General features: G+C 43.8%; 1 protein-coding gene across 1 annotated transcript in view; it reads right to left on the reverse strand.

Annotated features, from left to right (window-relative positions):
* The window catches only part of TMCC3 (transmembrane and coiled-coil domain family 3), a 124,769-nt gene extending 110,626 nt beyond the window's left edge, over nucleotides 1–14,143 (reverse strand). Inside the window, exon 1 of the mRNA XM_042816401.1 lies at nucleotides 14,079–14,143. Coding sequence (XP_042672335.1) covers nucleotides 14,079–14,090 — 12 coding nt within the window. The 5' untranslated portion in view covers nucleotides 14,091–14,143. The remainder of the gene's footprint in view (nucleotides 1–14,078) is intronic.
* Nucleotides 14,144–14,596: the final 453 nt, after the last annotated feature.

Consider the following 14,596-nt stretch of genomic DNA (forward strand, 5'->3'; position numbering starts at 1 on the left):
TCTCTCACACCACAATCATAGAAGCTATTATGGCTACTGCAGGCAAAAGAGGTCTCCAAGCTGCACCAGCAGCTGTAATTAACACATGAGCATACATTAATTTGAAATTGATTTCACAGGGAATTCAGTGCAGTCACACAACCAGACAGTTTTGACAAGCTTCTGGCATCCAGGCAGCTGCTTATCCTGCCAGAAACTAGAATGAGAGCAAGAACAGAATGATAACATCAGTTTCTACTGAAAGGATTTTTTCTAAGATCATCTTCCCTTGGTGCAGCATCACATCCAGGCCTGTGAAGCCATGCTGCTTAAGGATCAGGGATGTTGGCACCAGTGAGCAGCAGGGCTGCAGTACTTCAAAACCTTTCTTTCCACTCTTGGCCAGTCAGCAACTCTTTACTGCGGTGTGAACAACAGGACTGTGGGAATAGGTATGATGAATACGGGCTGCAGCTATCAAGAAAATGCTGCCAACACACACAATGAAAGGTTCTCATGACTCTTGCGTATGCCAGAAACTGTCCCTCTACTCTTTACCTCTAGGATCAGGTTTCTTAAATCCTTAGCTGAAAAGTGAAAAGTTTTCCAATATGTTTCGTGGTGACATCTATCGCTATTTTACAAGGAGTAATCCGGAAAGGCTGTCATCTTAAATCTGCCGCCATTTACATGCCTCTTCTAAATGAGAAAAAGGAGGTTTCATGGCTCGCTACACTGGACTTTAACAACATCCTGCTTTTATTATTCTCACAGTGCAGCTGGATTTGGTGAAAGTTTCCCCTGTCCCAGCTAGAGCACTGGCAAAAGCTGCATGGCCACTGCCAGAGCAGGCGCAGGATGGTGCAGCAGGCATGTGGGATGCTATCACATGAGAACCCTTACCTTAGAATTGCTCTGGAAAAATGTTCCTATGGGAATGTTATTCAGAAAAGTATGCTAAACATAAAACAGAGTATTTCTTTAGTTTTACAAGGACAAATATAGGCAGTAAAGATGTGCAGAAAGCAAAAATGAAAGTAAAGACAACAGGGAGAACATCGCTAAGATACTGCTTCAATCTGTCAGCATTTTTCCTGTTTGTTCACACAATGTTCAGGACAAAAGCATAGCCAGTGGTAAGATGAGTATAGTTTCAGGAATGCTGAAATGATGAGCACCAAGCTGAAGAGCTTGAGATCTTTAAGATCAGTCAACTCTGTGTGCTTTTTCAGAGGAGAAATGCTCGTGGAACATGTTTTTCCAGTAACACTTCCTTCCTAGGCTATATAAGGTACTTCTGTGTCTCTGATCTTATCAGCTTCTGGCTGGCAGCTTCCTGATTACAGCAGTCCTTTCTCCAGCCTGCAAGCTGCCTTCCTCCATCCCAGCTACAGAAGCTACCTCCACTTCTGACCACCAATCTCAGTGGGAGGTATTTTTGCACTCTTTTTCTACTCTGTGTTTGCTAGGCACGGCTGGGCTGAGAAAGTCCACAGTACCTAGAGGCACAGTACAGAGCCTGCAGAAAGTGGAGGGAAAGTAGTTATTTGTTCAGTTTCCACAGCCTGAAAGACTTCACTTTTGGGAAGACAGCCTCATAGCTGCTTCCCTGTGCAGCAAAACTGTGTGGAGGATAAGTTATTTAACTATCTTGTCCCTCCCCTCTTTGCTGCAGGTCCTCAAGCACAAGAAAATATTCTCCTAGAACTACTGCAACCAATAGCTGGCTGCTGTAGACTGTCAGTCATGTGGTTTTGGCTTATAGACTTTGACCCTGGGTTGGAACTAAATGTCACAGCAGGAATGGAAGTCCTAAGCAGTAACTGCACCTCTGCAAGCAGTGTAGGAAGGAGGGACCCAGAGGCAAGAGGTAATGGTTAATTGTACAGAGGGAATGTCTGCCCTTTGAGAAGCAGTCTAATAATTGTAGTTGTTACCCTGCAGCTAGTCCTAATAGGGATAGGTACAGGTCACACTATGATCAGGACTCCTATGATCAGGAAGCACAGGAAGTGATTATTTAAGGAAGCCAGAAGGCCCAGCTGCATAGGGGCTACGTCTTGCACGAATGAAAGCCACCTGTTTCTATTCTGAAACGCACCATTAGGTGGCACTGCATAGAAACGTTATCTCCGAGTATTTCCCCTGATTTGCCATTATTTGTACTCCACGAACACAGTTCCCACTGAAACCAAGCGAACAGAGGCATTCTTCCAATCAGCATAACTGTCATTAACATCACTGGTGTGTGTACGTTCACAAACATTTTTTACTCTTAAAGTGCTAAGTTTTGTCCTGAAAAACTAAATGTCTTGAATACCTTAGCTCAAATACCATACCTCCAATCCAATTTGAAAATCTGTTTTCAAAGTGTTGCCTCCAGTAACAGCATTCCCCTCCCTCACTGCCTGCTTTGCACCACTGACTGTCCTCTGGCATGTAGTACGATAAAGATTCTGGTTTTGTTTTTTTTTTCTGTGCCACATTAACATCCAATAAAGACATTTTAATAAGTAATTTTCTCTTAAATATCTCATGTAGGACAACACTGGCACAGTGCTTGGGAAAGCAGGCTTTGAGCAAGGAATCAGCAAGTGGAAGTTACTGGAAATGAACATTGGTTATGCTAAAATGAAATATAGAGATTCCCTGTGGCTACTGATGTGCTGTTGTGAAATAGCACAGTAAAGCAGGCACCATTTTAAATGAATGACAAAAGAGATCTAAAGACAAGTATGAGAAAGAAGGAGATGATGACAGTCCAGGAGACAATAGTGCAAGTCTGTCATTCTTAACACATCTTCTCAAATGCAAAGATAAGGATCCTGCCCAAACAGCTCCTATCAGCCAAATATGCTGTGCACATGCAGAGGATGAGAGGCTGGCTGCATTTCAGAGTTCAGTGCCAATTATGTGGAAGGAAAAGAAATGGGTCAGAAGATAAATGCTTACCAACTGAAGAACCTTCTGAAGGACTGTCATGTAAGAAACCGACTAATCTCAAAACAGCAAGGCCATGAATTTAGGTATCCCTTGCCCTTCTACATCCAGCTGGTCACTTGCACTGCAAAGAACGCCTCAGCTTTCAGGCTGCTCTTCATTTATGAAGACGCAAGTTTCTGAACAAGTTATTTTTGCAGTCTGTCATAAAGCATGGCTTGTCCACCTCCAGCTACCACATGCTAGCAGAAGAACATCAGGGGCAGACAGCATAACTACCTGAGCCTAGACATTGACATTTTCTTTCCCACAAGTACTTCTGACCTAGCATTACACCCCAGCAGTGATGGACTGCGGTTTGCAGTGTTCCAAAGCCGTGGGACCATGGACAGCGACACACCTTTGTCCAGGCGCAGCGCGAGGTTCAGCAGGGAGCTGCGCCAGCTGCGGCATGTCTTCAGGAGAGGGCAGTTGCCAATGGACTGACCCAGGCTGTAGTTGGCAGAAAAACAGCATACATTCATCTGCCCATCTGTCTGTCTGTATACAGTAATCTGTTCACTGCTAGTGGAGCAGGTTACACTTACACACGGCCTGGCAGTGAAGTAAATCAGCTGGAAAGTCACCGGAATGGTCTAACTTTACAGCGAGGGTGGTGAGGCACTGGAACAGGTTGCCTAGAGATGTGGTTGATGTGGCCCTGTTCCCAAAGACTTTCAAGGTGAGGCTGGATCAGGTGCTGAGCAACCTGATTTAGCTGGACTAGATGGCCTCCAGAGGTCCCTTGCAAGTCTAAGGATTCTATGATTCTAACTATAAAACCATTAGAATGACTTAATATACTGAGTTTCAAACAAGAGAATACACTAATCCATACCAAGAACACAAATAGTTACCTATTCAGTGTGTACCACTTCAGCTAATTTTTATCTAATCTCTACCATTCTGGTAAAGCAATGGGAAGATTACTGACATCTGAGCAGTCCAAAAAACCTTCCGTGGACTAAAAAAAAAAAAACAGGTGGTGATAGTGGGAGGCAGAAGGATGATAACATTCTAACTGCAAGATTTATGATGATTTTTAGTCTAGTTTTTTCCTCTTCTGAGCATTAAAGAGATCCTTGTATCAAATATCACCACAGAGAAATAGCGCAAATGAAGAAGGATTTACTCTAAATGAGCAACAAAAATACTCCAAAGTATTTTGAGATCCAAACTAAGCAAAGAAAAAAAAAAAAGATTTAAACTTAAAACATGGCATTCAGACAAAACTCTTTTTTTTTTTTTTTTTTTTTTTTAGTCAGCACACTATAAAAATTTTAAATGGTTTTCTTTGAGAAGAAAATCATCAAATTCTTTATTTCTGCCTCCAGTAATGGTTAGTTAAAGACTTCTCACCAGTGGTGGTGAGAAGTGCTTGGACCTAGATGGCTCTTACACATGTTTTTGAGTTGGATACTGAACTGAAGCCCAAACATAAAATACTACTGCACTCTTAGAATCCAATACAAAAGCACTTCAATTATCCGTGCTTTGCATTACCCCTCATGAGTCTGTGATTCTTAATGCTTATCATGTTGAATATTCTCTCCATTTTCTTAAAGCTTAAGAATCAGAATTATTATTTGTCCCTTGTGGCATATGGATAATTGAGGTTTATAAATTTCATGCAAAATAGGTTTTGTACCTCATTAAACAGATCCATCTGTATTTCTACAATGTAATTCTCTAGCATAATCTGTGCAGTTTATATGCTGATGTCTGGACAGCATGATAATGCTAACTATAATGTAAACTGGTTTATGTCTGAAACTGCTAGAAAACAACAGATCAAGTGGCAGGGCTCCAGCTTGGAAGCAGATTGATTTTATGTGCTCTGAACAGGCATGCAGAATGGCACCATTTGCTACATGATCCAAGTTGCTTAGCTGAACAGCATTTTACTAATGTCTAACTTACACAGGCACTGACTATCAGCTGGTTTTAGGAGAAGTGAGAGACCAGAAGGCAAATCACACATAGTTCAGTTACCTTAAACTAGTACTACAAAACGTGACATGAAGTTAACTAGTTCGTAGTCTCTTGTAACAACGCAATGTAAGATACTCAGGCAAAGTGAGCTCAGTGTATGACTTCCCATAGCTTGGAAGATTAACTGCACAGAGCAATCAATTCCCTTAAGTTTATCTCAAATACAGAAGCACACAAAATTACTAAGACATCATACTGACTAATCACCCTTGCTAGTACCTGCCTGGCATTCTTAGGAGAGGAAACAAAACCACAGGACACACAATTGAAGAAACAGAGTGCTTCACTGATCAGTCACTTTGTTTTCTCAGGAAAGGGCCAGATGCAAAAGCATCACAGGAGCCTGGTTCTTGAGTACCAGCACATCTTGCTGGTTACCAGAAAGTCTGAAAATACATCATGAGCAAAAAATCAGGACACCAGTTCTTGCTCTGTTTTCAGGAAGGCAGGCTTACAGCTGATACATGAATCTAAGCCAGTTTATAACAGTTAGAAGGTTTTGAATAAGTCACTTAGCTCTTTCCTAGCTCATTATCTGAAAAGCATCCAGTGTAGCATATCTCAGAGACAGGCACACAAAGCACTAGTCACAGGGTCTTTGCTCCCTTCCCTGGCTCTCAGTGCTGCTCCATCTTCTCTGCAGCCTCTGGGCTGCAGCGGATACCGGATGTTTCTCACCCTCACTCTTTTCATTGAATCCCATTTCTTTCAAGAAAGACCACTCAGAGTCAGTGCCTTTGCACAGTGTGGCAGAATGCAAAATAAAACATCCTCAGCTTTGGTTGATAACCCATCAGACACATGACCTTTTCTGCCTTGTATGCGGAGAGCCAGCCTACATACGGTCCCTGCAAATGGCCCTCAAGCTGGAAATGGTGGCTCTCTGGATGACTGCTTTCCCAGCTTAGGAGCAGATAGACAGCTACCCTCTCATATTTGCTCCCATGCTGCAGCCTGAGAGGTAGCCAAGCAGTTCTAAGATCCATCTGGGTGATGCTGGCACTGCCTAAAGACCCTGAAAAGGTCAGCAAGACCACAGTATTACGGCTGCACATGGAAAAACTGAGGGCAGCTGTGAACAGGCCAAGTGCAGGCAGCTCTGTTACAGGGGGCAGGGTTGGGCAAAGAAGAGGAACAAAAGGGACAGCTTATGTGTTCTGGTGAGCACTGGGGCTGAGTGCTCTGTTGCACAGAGTGAGGATTTCCAAAGCTCAAAGAACTAGTGAAGAAAATTTGGCTGTTTGTCAGTGTGATTATACTGTTTGCCACAGGAGATTTCATTTGATTTCTATGATTCTAGGAAGGTATGAGCATTTCTTTAATGAAAACATTCTGTCACCACCTGTCAGAAATAAATTCAGGCTAAGAAAACAAGACAATATTGAACTAGAAGGCAGAATCTTGCAAAACACCAGAACTGATTCATCCTTCCCCATTCCTGCCCCCCCATCCTACTCTGGGCACCATGCCGAGAACAGACTAACTTAACCCGCCCGAGGATTTACATTAGATTGCCAGCCACTGCCAGTGATTCTAGACTCCAGCTCTCTCCATCACTGTATTTCTGCAAGAGACATACTGAATAAAAGTAACTTTATCCTTTTCTTTAATTATTTCAATTTCAGTAGTGTCTGCCAGTAGAGATGTTGAATACGAAAGTCTTGACTACTTGCTTTCATCTCTGGAAGTAGCATGCCAGGCAACTGAGATACAAATATGCATTTATTTCCAAGCGAGTGTGAATTACCAGAGTATCAGTTAGGTAGATAGACCTCCTCGGTCACTAAAGCTACACCCCTACTGTTCAATATCTGAAATTGGCAGTTGAAAAAACTCACCTGTTGTAGGGCTAAGTTAAAAAATCCTCTTGCAACACATTAAAAGTAGGAGGGATAGCTAATTGTCTGTCATGAAAATGTTCCTTCTGTTGTCAACCAAAGCTGGGGACATTTCATTCTGCAGCAGGGTGGGGGTCAGCATCTCTGCTGAGACCAAGTCAAATAGCAAAAAACTTGGGTAACATGTCCCAGTTCTTTCTTACTAAGGGTCAGAGGGAATCCATTTGCTAAAAAGGTATCACAAATCTATACAACCAGCACTGCTTTCAACAAAATAATATGAATTAGCCCTAAAATCTAACATGTAGGAAGACAAGAATGAAGTGAATCTAAGTGGTAAAAAGCAAGGGAAGGAGCATCTATCTCTTCAGGCTCCTTTTTTACATCAAAGAGCAAGGAAAAGGTAAAAAAATCCTCTTTTAATTCTGAGCAAATCAATACCTCCATTTGCAATCATTAACTAAAGTTGGCCAGTACCAAAGAACTGCCACTAGGGGATTCATTTTAAAACAGTTAATGGAGTTTTAATTGTGTTACCTGAAAATATATCTCGGCAAAAAGTAAGATAACTGAAATGTATGAAAAAGTGTACGTATTCGTCTCTCCAGAAATAAGCAGAAAGAGAAAAAAAGATGAAGAGAACATTTAATGGAATCGTTTTTAGTGCTTCTGAAAAAGACAGAGAACTACAGAAGGATTTGCTAATTTGTTAACTGGTATGAATTATGACATGATTGTGAATGCCCTATTTGAATAACAGTAAAAAAGAAAAAAACAGATGGAAACGATTATTTACAAAACAGTGGAATATCTGAATCAAATTAGCAAGCATTATTACTATACTGCTATTGGGGAAAGATACGTATTTTCCCCTTCTGGAAAAGATTTTTATTCTCCTCTACGAATAAAGAGCTTTAAGTTATTTTTTCAGGGAAAATTCAGTATTTTCATCAGAAATACATTTTCTGCAGAGGTTTATTTGTTGTTTGTTTGTTTGTTTTACATCAACCTCTGTTTGTAACAGGACATCTTTGGCAACAGTAAGTGGAGTAGTGAGGCATTTTCTTTAAAATGGCTTCTGACATTCAAGGTCAGGCTGCACTGTTAAACACGACAGCTGAAGATCACTTGTTCAGAAGCAAGAAACCCGTGACCAAAGAGCCAATGTCTTCATTTTATAGGTCCTGAATCTTCATGAGATCTCCCAGAGCATGCACAGATGTTGCAACAGAAAAGGTGAGTCCTATCCATTTTTCACATTACAACTGGAGAACATCAAAGGTTCTGGAAAGTCTTACTTATTATTCAAGGAGATAAAAGGTTTCTTCCTTTTGTACAAGATAGGCCATAGGGGAAAAAGAGCAGACAAATTTGCCTACAAATCACACAGCAGGCCAACATCCCAGTGGGAAGAGCAAAGCTGTTGGATCAATCTCAAGCCCAAACCACTGACATACACCCCACATTCAGGGGGTGATCATTATAATAAGGATTTTACAGGCTGGTGCCATTTTTCCTCCAAGGATAGAAATTACCTTATTGGATGGCATGGAAGGGATACCTTGAATGCTTAGCACTGTTTGCAAAACATAGCTGAGGCCACAGAAAATGGTGCAAAGAACAGAAGAGCATGGCAGTTTCCAATTGAAAATCAATCAGTACAAGTTTAGAGAGGCTCACAATTCACAATAATCCTCTGGTCTGAAACAGGTGGGAAATTTAGCCAAGAAGTCCTACCACAGAGTAGCAGTGTGCATCTGTAAGCTGAATGTTTCAACTCAAGGAGACTTCAGTTGCTATCAAACTACACGAAATTCAGTATCAAATGAACTGGTCATTCTTACAGCATTCCATGAAATACACAGATTTGCTCAATCTCACTGAATTATTAAGGAGGGATCAGTGCTCTGGGCAGAAACAGCAGGCAGCACTCTCACCAGAGCAGGAGTCATTTCTTCTCTAAGAGGAAACAGGCAGCCTTGGAGGCAAAAACACAAACCATCAGTGCCAATTTCTGCCATGTGTTACAGAGGCAGACTGAAGAAATCCATTTTTGCACAGACTGCTAACTACTGCAGAAAAGATTGACAGGAAAACATAGTGACACTATGGCTAGTTCATCAAAAAGTCATCCCACAGTGAACCTATTAATTCTATTTATTTGGCCACTCAATCCAGCACGGCCATATCCCCAAGCAATGAAAACAAACAGACAACAACAAGAAAAAACATTTTGATATAGCAGTTCTATCATTGGGCAGACCTGGAAACAACCTTTGTTAGAGGAAGCAAAACTCCCTCTCTCTATTCACAAGCAAAAAGGTGAATCAGCACATCTGTGCCTATTTTTTCCATGTCTGCTTGGAGACTCTTGATATATATATATATATTTTTTTTTTTAATTAGTATTTTATTGTTTTCTCAGCAGGACAACATTCTAGCAGCAGAGAACGTCCAGAGGAAGAGGTATTAACTGCCCTTTTCTGTATCTTTTAAGAGTTAAGTTCTGCTTTGTCACAAGCTCAGAACATGAGGCCAGGGAGATCTTGGTGAGGACAGCCAATGGAAAAGCCTGGAAACAGTCACTCTGAGCTCCATGGCCCTGAGCAGGAGTCAGAGTCAGGTCACTAACACAAGAAATAACTTGCTAAAAATCCTACTGCTTTTAGATCAATGAAGTCAACATGCATAAGAGATTTTAATCTTCCTCTATTTGTTCTCATGCTGCTTCAGACAGAAGTTATGTGAACACTCTCAGCTTAGGCTCATAAAACATTTCTCAGCTGACCTGCTTAGCCAAGTGTATGACTCCAACAGGTTCAGTATCTCACAAACGAACTGAGGGAAAACAAGGCTCAGTTCTACGGCAATGACCTTTATGGAGCATGCTGGATCACGTTACATCCATGCCTGTATCTTGGCTGAAGAAGTGGACAATGGCAGATGCTAAGGGAGGACTCTAATCACAATATAATCATGGAACGATGCTCTCTAGAAAACCTTCCAGCTGCTAGGGATCTGCAGGCCACAGGCTTTCTGAACCTCTTTCTTGCCTCAAGGGCCTTTAGAGACAAGAATTTCTCAATGCATGCAAGCATGTTCATATTTGCCTCATACACTGTTGGCTTAGATGGATCAGTTGAGTCACAGTAAAACACACACGCACACAAACCAACAGCAGAAGCAGTGATGGGAAAGCAGAACTCTTTAGCTAACAGGAGGCAAAAGCTGGAAATCCTCTTATCTTCCGTGCTTTCAAACCAGCACCAATATGCCACTGAAACACTCACACACCTTGTGATCTTCAGGCCCTTAAACTCCTCATGGCAGCTGCATTTTCACTGGCAGAATTGCCATAACCCTCCCAGTAACAGCTTGCCCAAGCTCTAATAGAAATCTCCATTCCAAATTTGTCCCATTTCTCTTCACAGCCCAGTGGAGACCTGTATTCAAATCTCACTGCTGTGTCTGGAGCAAGAATTCACTCAATACTCCCTCAATTCAGGATGGCCTGTGTCTTATCCAGCTAAATTGCCTACGTGTTAGCTCAGCTGTATTACTGCTGAAGAAAGCTCTCTGTTGTCATGCATTTAACTGGTAATAACACATTTTATATTCCCGGAGGGCAGCCAACATAGTAGAGCCTCTAAAATTGCTGAATAAGGAAAATGTCTTCATTACCTCAGCCTCTGAAGTGTTGTTTTTGACTGACAGTGCTGTGAAGACAATCTCTGAGCAACTTCAAATACCAGAAGGGCACTTCCTTCCCCTGCAGATCTGCAGTGCCACCCATTCCCCTTATTGCAATATGCACAGTTCTGCACTACAAGTTGTAGAGAACAGACAAAGACAACTTGCTTAAAAATAAATCTCTCATTCTGCTCGAATACTCTGTGATTACAGCTTACAGCAAGATGTAGCACTGTACCTGTCAAGATATGTATGTCCCTCCTAACTGCCTTATGAATTAAACACCAAGCATGCTGTTTTCTTCCCCTCCTCATTTTTATCTATAACCGTAACTACTGATTACTGAGAGTCAGAACATTAACAAATCTAAGAACATTAAATTACTTACAATAAAAACAGAAGTAACACACAATTTCATCTTCATTATACATTTTATTTAGACCAGCCTGGATTTTCAGTACATTCTCAGTACAGTAATTTCTTCCTTTTGCTGTCTCCAGATACTGTTATAATTCGTTGTTGATGTGTTTGAGTTCTACTAATTTCCCATGGGTACACCTTGCTCGAAAAAATAACTCCAGCAGAATTTGACAAGTGAATTGGGCTTTCGTGTTCCTAAGTGAAGATGAGCAAGATACACAGTGGTGGGAACAAAATCAGCCAGTGTGAATTTATATCTAATACGTACTTCAGTGATCTGCTGAAGGACTGTCTAGGCTGAATAAATTACCTTCTATTATGGTAGATGAAGACACATACATCTGGCAAAAGAAGCTGAAAGAAACAAGTTCGAAGACGTAAGAACGCTAAGGTTTGAAGAACTGGTTTTCCACTCCTTGCTTAGGAATGTAGTCACTCCTCTCTTAACTCTGTTACCACCTTCCTACACTGCCTAACAGATAGTGCCTCTATTAACAAAAATGCCAACCTATTTCATTTGAATGGTGGGGAGGGAAATGTGTAAAAAGAAAGAAAATAAAAACAACTCAGTGGTTTTCTTCCTGCTTATATTTGCATTCATACTTTCATGCTAATATGAAACTGAGTAAAATGTTGTCTTAGTTTCAGCTGGGATGGAATTGTTTTCTTCAGAGTGCCTGGTATGATGCTATGTTTTGGTTCTAGGAGAAGAACAATATTGATAACACACCAATGTTTATAGTTATTGCTGAACAGTCTTACGCAGAGCCAAGGCTGCTCCAGTTTTCTCAGCTCATGCTAACGAAGGGCTGGGAGAGGACAGAATCAGGACAGCTGACTTAAACTGGCAAAGGGATATTCCATACCATAGGACCTCATATGGAAGGGGAGTTTTGAAGGAAGTGGGAGTTCATCTTGTTCTCTTCCGCTCACTGAGGGGCTAGCTCAATATCAGTCAGTGCATGGTGAGCAATTGCTTGTACATCACTTGTTATATACTCTCATATATGTATATATATAGAGAGAGAGAGTCATAACTATTATTCTTTTCCTTTTCTCTATCTTAGTAAATAGTTTTATCTCAATCCATGAGTTCTACTTTGGTGCTTTTTTTCAGTTCTCTCCCCCATCCCACTGGAAAGCAGAGAAGTGAGCTAATGACTGTGTGGTGCTCAGCCACCTGCTGGGTTAAACCACAACAAAAGGGAAGGGCATATGGAAGAAAAAAAATCAGGTTTTTCAACCATAATCGGGTCAAGTGGACCAACTTCAGCTGACATTAGCTATAAATCCAGCTGTAGTGCCTAGATACTATGCAATGGTGTTCTTAAAAATGTGTATCTGTATAAGCATAATGTGGAAATGCCTATGTCATCTTTAACTATTTTGATCCACTTGAAGAGTGGCCAAGGAACTCAGTACATCATGTTTGTCAAGTCTAAGGGACACTTTCTCTGGAAAGAGGAGATTGCTTCAAAGCATCTCGAATAAGACAATAGGAGAATTAGGAAACCTTGACCTCACTCGTGCTCAGAGGATTTATCAACATTCCCTTCAATTTCAGCATATGTATCTGGAAGCAGCAGAATGGGGTAGGCAGCAGGCAGAGTGGTCTCAACTGCTCCCTAGCTGGAGCACACAGCGAGAGCTCTTTCAGCTAAGTTCCAAACTCAGCAGAAAGCTCTAAAACCAGGAGATCAGCAGTGCTGTGCTACTGCCTGTCCTTCTCCACTCCGTTCTCTCCTCCTAAACTCATAGATCTCCACTGCACACAGCACCACATCTCATTTAGCCTAAGCTACTCTGCTTGGGACACACAGAGCACAGCAAGAACTTGAGGAACACAAGGAAGGTCGTCTGCCTAAGGTGTGCCTCTGTGCCGGTGAGCAGAAGGGCAGAAGCATATACAGAGCCACGGCATGAAACCAATTTAATCTGTTGGATACTGCACGATTACTGATTTACTGAGACATGTGAAGGTCCTGATCCATGAACTCAATAGGAATGTTCTCCACTGAGATGCCTAAAACAAAAACGTGGTGTGGGCACTTGTGATCCAAAGTGAGGTGTACAGCTGTTTTTATTTATTGCTACCTTTCCTAAAGGGAGCCTCTCTCTCTTAGAAGGTTCCTTCCGCAGCCTTCATTAGCCCTGAGGTGTTATCTAAGAATTAGGCATTACTATTTTTATCAGCTCTGAGCTAAACTTAGCTTAGTGCAACTTCACTTTGTACTGCGCTACTTCTGGTATAACAGAGGAACATCGCGCGAGTGGCCTAGAATTCACACAGAGGTTATCCTGGAAAAGGCAGGTCGCTGAATACACAGCACAGAACAGGCTGCCAGGGCAGAGCAACCCTCGAAGTTAGATTCACCCCTGGGCAGCCTGTGAATTAAGCATGCAAGTGAAACACGGCTCAGATACCTTGTATCCTCTCAGATCTTGATAATCTCTGCACTGCTCCTGGTAGGCAAAGGAGTGAGATAAGCGCAAAACGGCAGTTACGCGGGTAGTTCTTTAGCGAATGCTTCTGCTCCACCATCAGCTCTCTGTTACAGCCAGTTTCCAGCTGGTGGGAACCAGCCCAACTCCACCTGGCACTAGAGACTTGGGAGGACTACTGAGGACCAGGCTGGGAGCTGGAAGCTCTGAATGCACATCCTCATAGGTCAAGAAAAAGATTCCTACTGACTTTAACAGCTTTAGGCTCCACAGCAGCTCTGATGCCGCTATGCAGCCCCCCTCCTCTCTGCTCAGACCTTCAGGGTATTTTTCTACAGCTTTCAGCAGCGCCTTCGCCAGTCACCGCAGCCTCGCGTTCACCTCCACGCAACACAAACAGCGCAGCCGCCGTGTAGAACGCGGAGCCGTTCCACTTGCTCAAGCCCGTTCCTGTGCGCGAAGCGGCAACGGAGGTGGGCAGGGAGACCTTCCCCACCCTCCACACTCACGCCTCACGCCGCCACCGGCTGCAGCGCGACCATCCGTGCTAACTCCAGCCCGGGAGCGGCCCGCTCGGAAACGGCAAAGTTTTCCCCTCCGCACCACGGACAGCGCCGCACCGCGCCGCCCCACCCGGCGACTGGCAACGCCGCCCCCCGCGAGCCCCGCTGCCGGCGCTGTGGCGCCCCCTGCCGGCCGCGCCGCCCCGCCCCGCGCCCTGCTCGGCGCGGCGCTTACCTTCCGCAGCATGCTGGGCAAACGGCGCTGAGCGCTCCCCGCCGCGGCGCCGCGCTCTCTCGGCCCTCAAGGTGCGGCCATGCAGAAGGAGCGGCGCGGCTCGGCAAAGCACGGCACGGCTCAGCACGGCCGCGAGATGCCCGGAGTCCCTCCGCGCGCCGCCCGCACTGAGCGGCGGAGCGACGGCACGAGGCACCCGCCCCCTCGTCCGGCCCCCTCCCGCCGGTCGGTGGGGGCAACAGCCGAGGGGCGGGTTCCCGCTGCGGGGAGGGGAGGCCGGGTTGAACGGCCCCGCGGCCGTGCCCGGATCCGGCCCTGGGAACGACGCCTCTCGGCTGTTTCAACGCCGAACGCGGCGCTTGTGTACCTGTAGCAGTTTCCTGTAACAAAACAGGTCTGGCTCGAAGGACGTAACGCCCGTCCCAGTCGCGATTTACTCTCCCTGCAAGCTGTAGTGCGCTGTCGGAGTTACGGGCTGTTCTTACATGAAAACAGCGCCTGTTCAGTGCTCTCGATGA

The sequence above is a fragment of the Centrocercus urophasianus genome, unplaced genomic scaffold, assembly GCF_019232065.1.
Source record: "Centrocercus urophasianus isolate 14NV4802_14NV808 unplaced genomic scaffold, USGS_Curo_1.0 seq_15, whole genome shotgun sequence".
Lineage (NCBI taxonomy): Eukaryota > Metazoa > Chordata > Aves > Galliformes > Phasianidae > Centrocercus > Centrocercus urophasianus.